At 39.5% G+C, this 14,038-nt stretch overlaps 2 protein-coding genes across 2 annotated transcripts; one reads left to right on the top strand and one right to left on the bottom strand.

The window, feature by feature from the left end:
* Window positions 1–3,197: 3,197 nt before the first annotated feature.
* fbxl18 (F-box and leucine-rich repeat protein 18) lies at window positions 3,198–9,930 on the top strand. Its single transcript, XM_053337359.1, has 7 exons — window positions 3,198–3,327; window positions 5,209–5,406; window positions 6,537–6,886; window positions 7,267–7,402; window positions 7,517–8,601; window positions 9,058–9,276; window positions 9,396–9,930. The coding sequence occupies exons 1-7, from the start codon at window positions 3,274–3,276 to the stop codon at window positions 9,550–9,552; spliced, it is 2,199 nt and encodes a 732-aa protein (XP_053193334.1). The 5' UTR covers window positions 3,198–3,273; the 3' UTR covers window positions 9,553–9,930.
* A 1,930-nt stretch (window positions 9,931–11,860) lies between these two features.
* On the bottom strand, window positions 11,861–14,017 carry LOC128365412 (stonustoxin subunit alpha-like). The gene is made up of 5 exons (XM_053326135.1): window positions 13,989–14,017; window positions 13,843–13,894; window positions 13,169–13,232; window positions 12,810–12,860; window positions 11,861–12,381 (listed from the first exon to the last, which is right to left on the bottom strand). Exons 2-5 carry the CDS (start codon window positions 13,882–13,884, stop codon window positions 11,861–11,863), a joined length of 678 nt encoding a protein of 225 aa, XP_053182110.1. The 5' UTR covers window positions 13,885–13,894; window positions 13,989–14,017.
* Between the last annotated feature and the right edge of the window lie 21 nt (window positions 14,018–14,038).

The raw sequence follows: 14,038 nt of genomic DNA on the forward strand, positions 1-14,038 counted from the left end.
CCTTTAGTATCTTGCTCAAGGACACATGGACACATGATGAGGAAGAGCTGGTGTTAGTGGACGACCCGCTCTACCCGCTCTACCTCCTGTGAACAATAAGCAACATGTATGAAAATGAGAATAAAAAAAGCATATACTGCAGTAAAAGTTTGAAATGTTGTATAGATAATTGAATTAATTTTGTTCAGTTTGTGAAAGAGAAGGTTTTGGTTCTCCTATTTATTAAATAATCCATCAATGCAGTTGTTTACATGCATTTGCAATCACCACATATAGAAGAAGATATCCTCAAATGGTGCTTTATTAACTACCACACATATAATGAAAGCCACTCAGTAATGGAATAGGTTCATATAATTACCTGTGAACTGACAGTTTCTGCAACATAATAAAGAGTAGGAATAACCTGCATTAATTATTATACAAATTATGACATTTACAATTGTTCCAGCGACATGAAACTACCACACTGAACAGAGACTATCAGACAACAGTAGCATATTAAGCACAGAGAGAGCTTACTCTATTATAAAAGCAAAGCTAGTGCACTAAGACCTCTTAGCTGAAACTAAATTAATCCACATGCATTAAATGAATTAAATGAAAATTATGAACAGAGAGTGCATTAACCTGTTGACCCTGCATGAGCTGGCCCACAGTCTGAGATCATCAGGTGGGGTGAGGTCTCTATCTGTTCTAAGGTCGAGGCTGAAATCTAAAGGTGATCGTGCTTTCACCATCAGGGCCCCTCGGCTTTGGAACGACCCGCCTGAGGAAATATATCTTTTAAATCACTTAAAACTCATTTCTACAGACTAGTTTTAAGGGATGTTGTTTGTTAATTGTTACTGTCTATTCATTCATTTAAGTTTGTGTCATCTCCTTACTATATTTCATTGACTCTCATCTTATTAATGTTGGCTTAATTACTCTGTGTTGTATGTCTTTGCTTTATCTGTTCTGTATCAAAGTTGTTTTTTAAAGGTGCTATATAAATGAAATAATTATATTATAATTATTAAAACAATCCAAGTTATGGATTTTAACAGGCAATACAAATGAACAACAACAGTAATATTCTTTAAACTTCTTGACACAGAGATGAAATAAATCCAATAAAGTTGATGAAGCAACTCACTTTGATGTGGTGAACTATCAGCAGCACACTGACTGCCACAGAGCATGAAGCTGGAAAACTGGATATAGCCATTCCTGATGTCCCTTACTGATTTACTGATGCTTTAACTGCTATTTAACCAAATGATCCTGAGCTGAACAGGTGGTGACGCAGGAATGAACCCACTGAAACAGGATATTTTATTTGTCCACAAGGCGGCCCTCAAGGACCATTTAAAGGCTCCACTGCTCACTTGTTAACACATTGTAAATGCTGTCAATAAAACCTGATGTGGATTAATTCAACTTGATTTAAAGGAGCAAAACTTTGCAGCTTTTTACAGCTGCCTCAAAGTAAAAAAATAAAAAAATCTTGAGTGGGGAACGACCTTTAAATTAAACCTTTTTTAATCATGCCTGTGATGATGTAGCCTGAACAGAGTAACTAGGTTGTAGGCTGACTCAGACTCTTTATTCAGTCCAGTGAAACAACATAAAATGAAAAGAAAACAATCAATCAAAATGTAACTGGCTTAACTAAAGATATACAAACTAAGGCATGATCATTGCACACATATACATCCTCTGAATTCAGCCTCTAAATCTCCATCTCATCCCTTAAATAGACCCTCCACTCTATTAGGCAGAACCACATCTACTGCTGGGGTGTCCTCTCCTTTTTACCAACTGTTGCGTAATAATGCTGCTTGTATCAGTCAACACTGTTCACCACACATCATTCACAGCTTAATCTGCATAAACTAAAACAAGAATAAAACATGTGAATAATAAACCAAACATTTAACTAAATAAAATAAACCCCCCATACTGGTGTGTGTTTCACCCACTTTATCACAATGTCTCATGTTAACAACTAAATTAATACTAAGGTAAAAGTTAAATTATCATAGCTATGTTAAAGTTCCCATCCACTAAAACATGTGTTTATGTAAAGCCCATTCTAAGTGTTTGTGCACTGGAGGATTCATACTTTTATAAGTTGCATATTGGACCGTGATTGGCTCCAGACTATTTATAAATCATGCATGTAGGTCTCAGATTTTCTATGAGCACACAGTCAAACTCTGCACATACCTCATTCTTATGGAGAACCAACAAACCCAGTCTCCATCAACCTAAAAGCATAAAAGTTTAAGGATCTGGTTGACTTCAAAACGACAGAGTAAAAAACCAACAGATACCAAACAGTATCCAAGGGTTGTTTCAATTCGATCTCGGAGGAATATCCATGTTCAAAAACCAATAAGTGAGGACAAATTCAACATTTTTGTATGACAACAAAAGGAGTTAATCTGTGGAACAACAGTACTGAAGAAATGAAAACATGTACGTTAAGTAAGTTTAAACAGATCTTTAAAAATAACACTTTGGACAGATATAGAAAGGATGAACAAATAGTTTTTCTTTATTGTCTTGTGTTGTTTTGAATGTTTTTTTGGTCTTGATTTGATTATTAGAGGTAGAGGAAAACAGAAAAAATGGGGTAGGACTGGAAAAGTTCCTTCATCCAACACCCTTTTGAACACTGAATGATTATTATAATATTGTTTATCTAAAAAAGCTGTCTTTTCTCTTTTAGTTATATTTCACCGCCTATTTTTTTTGTGTGTTATTTTAACATGTTTGAATAAACAAACTAAATTCTGCACAATGAAGCTCAAACATCCAACTGAAGTAAGTCTTGCACATTTTGAGTGGAGAGGGGCTTTAAAGTTATTTATTTATATTATTTTATTCTGTTATTTTTACATGTTGGAATAAATAAATAAACTAAATTCTACACAATGAAGCTCAAACATCAAACTGAAGTAAGTCTAAGCACATTTTGAGTGGAGAAGGGACATCAAAGTTATTTATTTATATTATTTTATTTTATGTTTGGTCTTCTGTATTTCTTTATGGTAGTCTTGTGTTCAGCATATCATTTCCTGACATGTATTCTTGCTGTTAAAATGATGAAAACGTAATTTTTTAACATATTCAATGAAAAAAAAACTCCACGCCGGAAGTGAATCCATCACTGAAATACTTCCGTCAGTGTGTTGCAGCTATCTTCCTCCGTGCAGCTGACGGTGGGGCGTCCAGCAGCCTGCAGTCCTCAGAAACATGAATGAACAAATAAAACATCGGTGAATCATGAGTGGGATTATTCCTGGGATTTTCGATGACATGGATCGACCGATAGTGCAGGTGGGTGAACAGACAATCCTCCACAGATACTTTACCGGTCTGATAACGATGAGCTGAGTTTAAAGTAGCTAATGCTGCTAAAGCTGTTTTCTCTTAAATGCGTAACCATAATTAATGTATTCTGGGTCTTCTTTTGTTTCACAGGAGTCAAAGTTATTTGGTGCTTAAAAGGATTAATGACTCATTTCTAAAAACTATATTCAAGAAGAAAAATGGAGTTATGATTGTGCATATCTTTATCTATTGTTTAATTAAATTAAGGTATTTAATAGACACTGTGAAAAGTAAAGCCTTAAAGTAACATAAATGCTAATTTTGTTTTCTTTCAAGAGTCACATTAAATTACCACTGATACTGACTGGTTGGTGTTAGATTGGATGGGTCAGAGGGATGATTGCAAATCTCAACCAAGGCCCATTTAATCCAGCATTTTGGAAGTCAGATTTGGGGGTAATAAATGATATCGGGTTGTCTGATGGTTCAAACCATTCAGCAGGGGTTTCATGTTAAAAAAAAAAAAACTATGGGGAGGATAGTGATTCAGATTTGGATCATTTTATTTATCCCAGGGGACAATTTAGTTGTACAATCCACCAGACATTACACAAAACAAAAAAACACACAATAAAAACACACATTGGGCTGTGATGGAGACAACAGATAAGGACAGATGTGCACACTGACACCCTGTGTGGCCCCGCCCATACTGACTCACACAAAGGTCAAAGCAAGTAAAATTGACATTCATAGTACAAATAAATAAATGAAGACATTATAAGACACATTGCACATCTTCAAATTTAATAAATGACCACATCAGCCATGTAAAAAAGTAGAAACCCCACTACAACAGACCGTTTTGGTTAAAAATGAATAAATAAATAAGGCGGTAAGAAAATTCATTTAATTCATTTACATTAAATCAAAGAACACCTGCGTTGATCGGCTTTTAGCACGTCTATACAAATCTAAACAGTCATATATTCTAACTCTGGGTGCAAGAAGGATCAATCTCAGTGAGATGTTTCAATACTACTTGGTATTGATTTATGTCAGTTGGTACCTTAAAAGGTATTGAGTACCGATACCCAGACCTGTGGATGGAATATTGTAGTGAAAATATATTATTCCCCTTTTTTGTTGGGGAGCCACTGGAACCCAAATAAGGACCTCCGGGGGTCCCTGGACCCCACTTTCCATTGATGTAGTGGGCAGATGGCCACCAGGACAACCATATAACTTGAATTAAACACTGAAATCTCTAATATAACATTTTGACATTCATATACAGAGAGATAAATGCAGGGATGATCAGGTTTTAACTTGGTCTAACAAAAAGGGCTCAAGACAATCACAGATAGACTTCTGGGTCATTTTAAAATCCAGCTGTTTCTAGTTTTTTTTATTCTACTCAAATTTTAAATGTAAAAAAAAAAGTTAATGCTAAAGGCTTTGTACAAATTTCAGTTAATTGATTTCAACCAAGTTTGGTTAATGTGACTAAACAGTGTGTAAACGTGTGTGTTTGTGGTCTAATTTTTTCAGTATGTCTAAATTATACTCATAATGAACAAAAATACTAATTTGCAGGCCGAGACACTAGTGCTGTCACTATGCTTTCTACTAGTGTCTAACTAAAACTGGGTAGTTTATTTAACATGACGTGATATGGCTAAAACGATTTATCACAGCACATGTAATTTTATATGGCAATATTACTATGTATAACAAATATCTGTGTTCTCTTAATGTAGCAAATGATTAAACTTTGCTTTGTATCATTTTGGCAATAATTCTGTTTTTTTGGCGTTTTCTTTGCTCATTGAGTGCACAGACGGTCTAAAAACATCTAAACCTCACCCTGTTTCTTGTTGGTCTCAGGCTGTATGGGACAAGGACTCGATGGCCTCTGCCTCGGTGGGAATGGCCGATTTGTCCGATGAGATCCTGCTGTGCATCCTCCGCCACGTTCCAGTGTGTGACCTGCTGATGAACGTGTCACAGGTCTGCCACAAGTTACAGATGCTGTGCTACGACAAGGCGCTGCTCTCACATGTCAGCTTCTCTGAGGAGTACACGGTAAAGCTGCTGAGAACATTTGAACTTCCACTACATTTTAAATACATTTCTTTCACCCATACATACTGGTTAGATCAAATATCCATATCTATTGACATGGCTTCTTGTTAAATGAATAGTTAATAGTTTTAATAAGATAGTAGTTATGAGGATTTCTTTTTATGATGTAGCAGTAAAGACTGATGGCTCTAATAGTTATACAATAAATCCCACTGTTCCATTTTTAGTTTCAATATAATACATTTAAATCATTATTGCTATGTTATATTTTCATGTTTTAGGTAAAATAGGACATGGCAAAGTGTGATAGTAGCTGTTTTTTCTCCATAAATGAGTGCTGTAAAACCTAAAACATACACTCTCTCTGCTCTCTGAAACATTAATCAAGATTTAATCATATCAGATGGACTATTGATGCTTTCTAAACAGATCTGTGGTTCAAAATTCAGTTTTATGACTTCATTCAAGGGCCACATACAGACCAATTTGATCTCATGTGGGCCGAATCATTAAAAAGATGGAAGGAAGGAAGGAAGGAAATAAGGAAATAAGAAGGGAAGGAAGGAAGGAAAGACAGGCAAAAGGAAGGAGGGTAGAAAGGTAGGAAAGAAAGAAGGAAGGAAGAACAGAAGGAAGGAAGAAAGGAAGGGAGGAAGGACAGATGGAAGGAAAGAAGGAAGAAAGGAAGGAAATAAGAAGGGAAGGAAGGAAATACAGGCAAAAGGAAGGAGGGAAGAAAGTATAGACAGATGGAAGGAAAGAAGAAAGGAAGAAAGGGAGGAAGGACAGATGGAAGGAAGTAAGGACAAAAGGAAGAAAAGGAGGAAGGACAGAAGGAAGGAAGGAAGGAAGGGAGGAAGGAAGGACAGAAGGAAGAAAGGAAGAAAGGACAGAAGGAAGAAAGGGAGGAAGGACAGATGAAAGGAAGGAAGGAATGAAGAAAGGAAAATAGGAAGGTAGGAAGGACCAATGGCAGGAAGGAAAAGAACACAGGAAGGAAAGTGGGCCGGATTGCACCCCTCGGCGGGCCGGTTCTGGCCCACGGGCTGCATGTTTGACACCCCTGATGTAAGCGTTAACAGCACAGACAACATTATAAATACTACTATTTCTTCCTTTTATTTCTTCAGGTTGATGATCTATTAATGCGACATCTAGTAAATGAGCTAGCCAATCACGTGCAGTCTCTCAGCCTAAATGGCGTCTATTGGCTCAACGGCTCCACCGTAGAGAAACTTTATCGCTGCAGGGCAGTGACGCACCTCGATGTCACCGGCTGTCGCCTCTCCTCCGTTCGCCTCTCCCGTCTCCTTTCCTCCCTCACTCTACTCAGATCGCTGGCCATCGATGTGACGTCAAGCTTCAACTCCGGTCAGCTGAGTTCAGAGGCTGTGGATACGCTGAGCCGCCTGTCAGAGCTCAGGCAGACACTGATGACGCCCAGTTACGGTGTTGTGCCGTGCTGCGCCCAACTTCGCAAGTAAGGATCTGTAGGATTACTCAGATCGTACGTAAGAAAGTAAAATGCCTATTCACTTCAGACCTGTGGCCAAAAATCACTCATTTGATACGATGAGTGATATAGAGCGCTTCATCCTGTAAATGAATTACTAATGCAACTTAAGGATACACAATAATACTTCTGAAAGGTTAATCTCCTATGTGTGTGTGTGTGTGGGGGGGGGGGGTATAAAGGAGTGCTAGTTGATACATGATGAAAGCCATTTTTAGGGCTAAGTAACACAGCACTGATGACACTTCACATCTCAGGTGTATGCATACACATTAGCGCTGCTTGCTGATCCCCAACTATGTCACTGTTTTAGAGCTTCAGTGTTTGTTCCCATCTCTGTATCGTAGGCTGATGCTGCAGTTTGACATCTCAGACGTAACCAGAGACGGTGTCGGTGTTTGCTGTCAGTTAATGATGGGTCAGAGCAGCGTGCCGCATTACAAACAGCTGGAGGAGTTCAGCGCCAGACTGGCCCCAGGAGAGGTGAGTTTATTAGTAAATGTGTTGGTGTAATCTCTCCCTATAGTGTATATCTGTAATATACATGGTAGTACTATGCAGTCTTTAATTTGTGTATCTGTGTTTTTATTCCCATAGGTAAACCAGACTTTGCTTCTGCTCTACCTAGCTGTGTTCAGTGTTCACGTTCCAGAGCGTCTCCGAGTTTTCCTCGTGTCGATTCCCGGCCCAAACCCGGCCCACTGGCCCGCCGCTCCCTCCTTGGCCCGGAGCTTGGGTCAACGTGGTGACCTGGAGGCCTTGCAGCTTCCTCGGTCCTGGCTGGATTCTTTGTCACTAAAGCGAGCTCTGGAGGGCAACAGCCCCAAACACCTCAGCTTCAGCCGCTGCCCGGCGTTCTGGCCACAGGTGTTCGAGTCGCTGCTGGAGGGAGGAGTCAAAGATGCTACACAACTAACCAGCCTTAACCTCAGCGGGATCAACCACGTTCTTTACTCAGAGTGCAGGAGTGTGGACGATCAGCTGGTGGCTGCGACTATAAGCCGGCTGGCAACTACCTGTTGCAAACTTAAACACCTGAATCTGATGCACACGCACTATCACCACGACAACACATCCGGGCTAGGCGGGGATACTCATCTCTGTGCTAGCTTGGCCAAACTGAGACACCTGCGCTCTCTCACTCTGCCTGCGTGCGCCCTGTCGGATGGCGTAAACACACATCAGTGCTCTACAAAGAACTGCTCCCCCTCCTCTTCTTTGTTGTTCCTGGGGTTAAAGAGGACTCCTCGCGTCGGGGTCCAGAACTACAAGCCCGATTCAGAGCCTTCGTTGTCAGGGGACAGCACCTCGGGGCTCACCCACCTCTTAGCCGGCTGCCCTTTCTTAGAGACCTTAGAGCTCATTGGTCCGGGTTTTGTCTCCGCACTGCCTCGGCTCGAGCCTTGTGCACGTGCAAGCGTGGAACCTCGTGGCATGTGCGCGTGGGCTCGAGGAGTTGGCGACACACACTTAGCCGCGCTTGAAGGGTTCTCTCGATTACATCGTCTGACCCTGGCCGGGCTCCCTGGGGTGCTTAGGGGGACAGGGCTGGTACAGTTGGCCAGGCATTGCAAAGACCTACAGGTATTATCCCTTGCCAACTTGGGATGCCTAAAAACCATGAACTACACCCCCGCCTTGCTGGACGCACTTAGACAGTGCACACAGCTGAGGGAGCTCAGGTTAGACTATTTATATTTACTGTTACACCAACACAACCACATAGTAGTAGCAGTCTTTTTTAAATGTGTCTTTAGGTGATACTGCAGTTACTGTCAGTTCATTACTTGTTTTAATCAGAGCAGAGTTTGGCTTTAGAGTCAGAATCAATGAATGCATAAAATAGGTGGATTTTCATTATAAATCCTTCATTCAAAGTAGTTTTTTAGATAGATAGACAGATAGATAGATAGACAGATAGATAGATAGATAGACAGACTTTATTGATCCCAAGCTGGGAAATTACAGTGCAGTGTAGTGTTCTTTTTTCATTACTAAAGGACTCATTTTCTGTGATAAGAGGTGGCTTAGATGGACTACAACATATAGGACAGTAGTTTAACATAGTAGTTTTAACATCTTCTTTCCTTTTCATTCATGTTTAACATCGTGTTTCTGTGTGTGTCTGTGTGTTTTAGGTTAGAGCAGCCGCACCTGAACGCCACCGCGTCTTTCTTCGAGGCTCTGTCCTGCTGCTCTCGCCTGGAACGTTTCTGCCTTATCTCGCGTAGCGGCACCTTCGACCCGTCAGCTGTAGAAACCTTCATGGAGCGTTGCCGCAATGTCATGGTGTGCCACATGTTTATGGGCGGCACCTTGGTGGCTTGTCGGACCCTGCAGAAAACTCTTCAGGAGAAGTCAGTAATATATGAAGCAGAGCAAATACTGTACGTCAAACATTAAGTGCAAATAGTAATTAACTTCTCTCTCTCTTCTTCTCTTCCTCTCTCTCTCTCTCTCTCTCTCTCTCTCTCAGATTCACATTTGACCGCTCGGCCCTGAACGTGGTCATCTATCCGTTACAGCATGAAGACCTGCCTTCAGTCATCAGAGATATCCCGCTAACGCTGCTCGATCGGATGACTTTGTTCCAGAGCCACGTGGCCCAACCACCACATTTATCACCATGGTGACGCTGCAGGAAAGCTCCGGTTTGATTGGTGCTCGACGGCTGAGGTGCTGAGACTGTGTTTTTATCAGCAGGAAATAAAATTAACAAATGAAAGACTTGAAAGATTGATTTGATTTTCATCCGCGCAGTGATTTCCAGTTTTGTGATCGGTTGTATTAAAAAACTGTTTCAGGCTCTACAACCATACATGAAAAGTGTTTGCTTACTTTTACGTGATAAAGTGATGTCGGTCTTCAAAGGGAAAATTTACTTCAGCTCACCTCAACAGGTCAAAGGTCAGTGTCAGCTACAGATGAATGCTTCTTTGCTTTCATCTGTAGGGATTTGGAGTTTCTTGTTAAAGTATGTTATACATGAGGTGCCTAAATTCTGGCTTCTTCATTCAAAAATCATTTCTGTTAACACTCTGCTACTTCATTATAAGTGCCAAAAATATTAATTAAGGAATGTAATTGTTTTTCAATTTTGTACAGCGGCCCTGAATCCACATTATCCCTATAAATTATTTCAAACACTCATCTGTGTACTGTTTGGCTTATGTCATGACGTCTTTCAAATGAGCACAGAGAGATAGATAAAGTATGATTTATTTATGGATACAGACACAAACAAAGATTATTTCCAACATGGTTCCAAGATGTTAAAACATGAACAAGCGTAGATGATATGAATGAAACCTCTTTCATGTATTTACAGTAAATATAAAGTTACAAACAGCAGCCGGTTAGCTTAGCTCAGCATTTCCATAAGCAGTGACTTTATGGAGTCTCCTACATCACTCTTATGTCTGTGTGGAAAATATGAAGCTAAAGCCAGCAGCTGCTTAGCTTAGCAGAAAGACTAGAAACAATTAGCCTGGCTCCATCGTAAATAATCCCAATAAAAACCTCAAATTGCAGTTTTTACACTTTGGTTTGTGTACAAATGGAACAAACATGATAAAATGTGTTAATTAGTGAGTTTTACAGGTGCTGTTAGGCAGACTTTATTACCAACAGAACCAGACTAGTTTTTTTACTCCTGTGTTTTCAGTATTTAAGCTAATTAAGCTAACCAGCTGCAGACAGTAGCTTTTTATTTAGTGAACAGAAGTGAGAGTGACGTTGACCTTTTTTAGTTTCCATGCCATGTTTCAATGTGCTGTTTAAGACACAATTAGAAAACTGAAAGGGTACATTCAAGTGACATAAACATTAAAACATGGTACAGTTAATAACACAATTAACATTATAAATTACATCTGTGTTCAAAAACAAGAAGCTGCTGTCACAAAGTTGTGGCTAAGAGAATAAATAAGGTGCAATGTCACTGAAAATGTTCTTTGGCAACATAAAAATGTTTCAATCAGGAGACAGAAGTGGATACATGTGTACTGGTATTCTGGACTAAGAATATGTGTGTCTTGATTTGTGTTATCACGTGTAAACATCATATCCTGGTTTCAGCTCTTATCCCTGTTTGAAGAAACCTGAAAATACAAACTGGAATACTGAATCAGGATAATGTGACATGTAATCACCTCATACAGGTTTCTGATCATGTGTGCCGGTGTGTCCTTAACTAACATATTACGCTGTTTGTCAATGAAGCTAAAATATGATCTGGTGTTTATGTAGAAATATTAAAAATAAAAATGTTTACACAACGGTGTCAAAGGAAACTGAGAAGTAATGATGTTCTTAAGTTATCTGTGAATGATTCCTTTAGTCTGATTCAGCTGTCCTGCAGTACCTCAAAAGTGATTTATCCAATATCTGAGTGTAGCTGATTGACTTAAAACTTTCACAGAGGACTTTGGGGAACTTTGGAGGATCACAGTCTGAGGACAGAAACAACATTATTAAAGTGATTCCAAGTGAACAACAGTGTGCAGGATTTTTTGATCCTTTCATTGTCACAGTTTATGATCCGACGCACCTGCCAACAAAACCTTAATGGAGTGAATGAACTTCGTGTGTTACTCTTTTGTTTATATCTGAATTAAAATCCAATATCAGTTCCAATATCAATATCAGTTCTGATTGCTGACTTGAGTAAACTCATATTTCCAAAACCTCACATGCAGAATACACTTAAATGTAAATGTGATTCTGACAACCAATTCATTAATCCTTCATTAACAGGATTATTTATGTCTGATTAGTAAAAAAGATGAAAAATCAAAGCTTTGTTGTCCTTGGTTGTCATGTGAGTGAATATTTAGTTTCTTTTGCGCTCCTGCTGAGGGGAATACTGCTCATCCCCACTGCTGTTACACATTATGAGAGGACTGACTTCAGCTGATGAGACAGAAGGAGAAGGACCTCAGTTTACTCCAGGTCACAGAGCCGGGCACTGCCTGCGATCCACAGTCCGGGGTACAGCGGCTCTGTGAATGTTGTTTCCTCTCTGTGCATCAGCTGCAGCGTTGTGTCAGACACACAGTAAAACAACAGGATACCCTCCTCATGATCCAGGTACACGCCCACTCTGGAGGACTGAGGCTCAGGCACCTCAGCCTCCTCATCACTGTGTCTGAAACATCTGTTGTTTTTGTTCAAGTCTAAACTCCAGGACTTGTCGTTGCACCCGAACGCACACTCGTGGTAATAATCTGACCTGCCGAGATCTTTGTATGCCACTGCTATTTCTACAGAGCCTTCAAACTCCACCTCCCAGTAACAGCGTCCTGTCAGACCCTCTTTACACAACACCTGAAAAAGGTGAGAGAACCTGTCTGGATGTTCAGGATACGTCTGGACTAAGTCTGTGAGCTCGGCCTCTCTGTTCCCCTCGGACAGGAGCAGCTCTCTGTAAGCTGTGTTTGGGTCCAGAGTGAGGAGGCAGTAATCTGTGAGAGGACAGAAGGAGGAGTATGGATGTAGAGACACTGATGATGAATGTATTTAAACGTTTATGAGGATAATATGAGGTTTCATGAGTTATTCAAATAAAGTGGATATCTTGCACAGTTATTGACTTTTTAGAGTGGACAGTGTTTTCCTGTTCAGTAGTCAAAACAAAAGTAGTCATAACAAAAAAAAAAGAAAATAAATTTTGGCACTAAAAAGGCAGTAACTCTGAAACATATGTAACTGATTGACTAATTTGGATGGCTGAAGCTTCATATTAGCTTCAAATAAACTTTTAAATACATTTTGGTGCAGAAGGAGGCTTTCAGATGGTCACTTACATTGAAAGTGCATTATGAAGGGATCTGTTACTGCCCATTATGAACAGGAGGAATGATTACAGATTGTTGGGCTTTAAAATACTCACATTTTAAGAAGTCAGCTCTGGTTTGGGGTTCATCTGTCAGTAAAGCATCTGCTGTCAATATAATACAAAATTAAACAATACTCAGTACTTAGTGTGACTGTGTAAAGTTTCTGAAGCTCAGGAACTTTAGTTTTGATAAACAGAAAATTGTGGGATGGTAATGTGATAAAATCAAATTACCATGATATTGATTCTGTTGACATTTTATACATACTACTAATAATATGTTTTTATGGATCAAAGTCCAGTCTTATCTTGTGTTTGTGTATGTGTGTGTATGTGTGTGTGTGTGTGTGTGTGTGTGTGTGTGTGTGTGTGTGTGTGTGTGTGTGTGTGTGTATGTGTGTGTGTGTGTATACCAGGAGGAGGTGTGGTGTCAGAAGCAGGGCAGGAAGGTGGAGCTTGATGTTCTTGTTCAGAGACCTGTAGAGATTATTATTGTTTGAGTAAGGCGTCGCTCTCAATAACTCTCAAAAACAGTCAAAAACTGTGACACCAAGAATGTCTTTTACTGACGTTTTATTTATAATCAAACATAAGGGAGAAACATTTTCCCCAGCCTGTAACAACCAAACAAATGCAAAAGATAGGATACAGTTTGTGACTGTGACAGTATACAGGAGGATTTTCTGAGGATCTCTGTCTTAAAACTGATTGTATCACTGAAATATGAAGCCCATATGGATGTAACACACATTAAATGAGGCGATCAAGAGTCTTGAAGCTTGAAAGACATTTGATAAAATAACACACATGCATAGATCATGAAATAAACGGCAGACTAAGGTTTTAACAAACACAATAAATTACTTTTCATGCCTTTATTTTGAAGGTCCAATTGTTTAATTGAACTTTGGAGCCCTCTGCTGAGACATTATGTTGACTTCCTTTAAAGTCTTCATGGTAATAATTACATTTATATTGCTTGTAACCCACTTTCAATCTTACATTAATGTTTTCAGAGGTAACAGAGATTTCAGTTTAAGGTAATAATCACAAACCAATCTTCAAAAGTCAAATGATGTTATTTTACCAGCAGTGTTGCGGTTGGAGCTCCGACTCTGTCTTCTTCCATTTGCAAAAAAGCTGCAAAAGACATCTGTATGAGAGCCTGTGTAGACAACAGCACACTTTATTCTTTTAAAATGGATCATAATGAATCGTTTTCAGATAGCCTACCTCTCTTTCGTCACCTTATTTCACTTCTGGAGGAGACGCAGTTTGAGTTT

Source organism: Scomber japonicus, chromosome 2, assembly GCF_027409825.1.
Source record: "Scomber japonicus isolate fScoJap1 chromosome 2, fScoJap1.pri, whole genome shotgun sequence".
NCBI classification, from domain to species: Eukaryota; Metazoa; Chordata; class Actinopteri; order Scombriformes; family Scombridae; genus Scomber; species Scomber japonicus.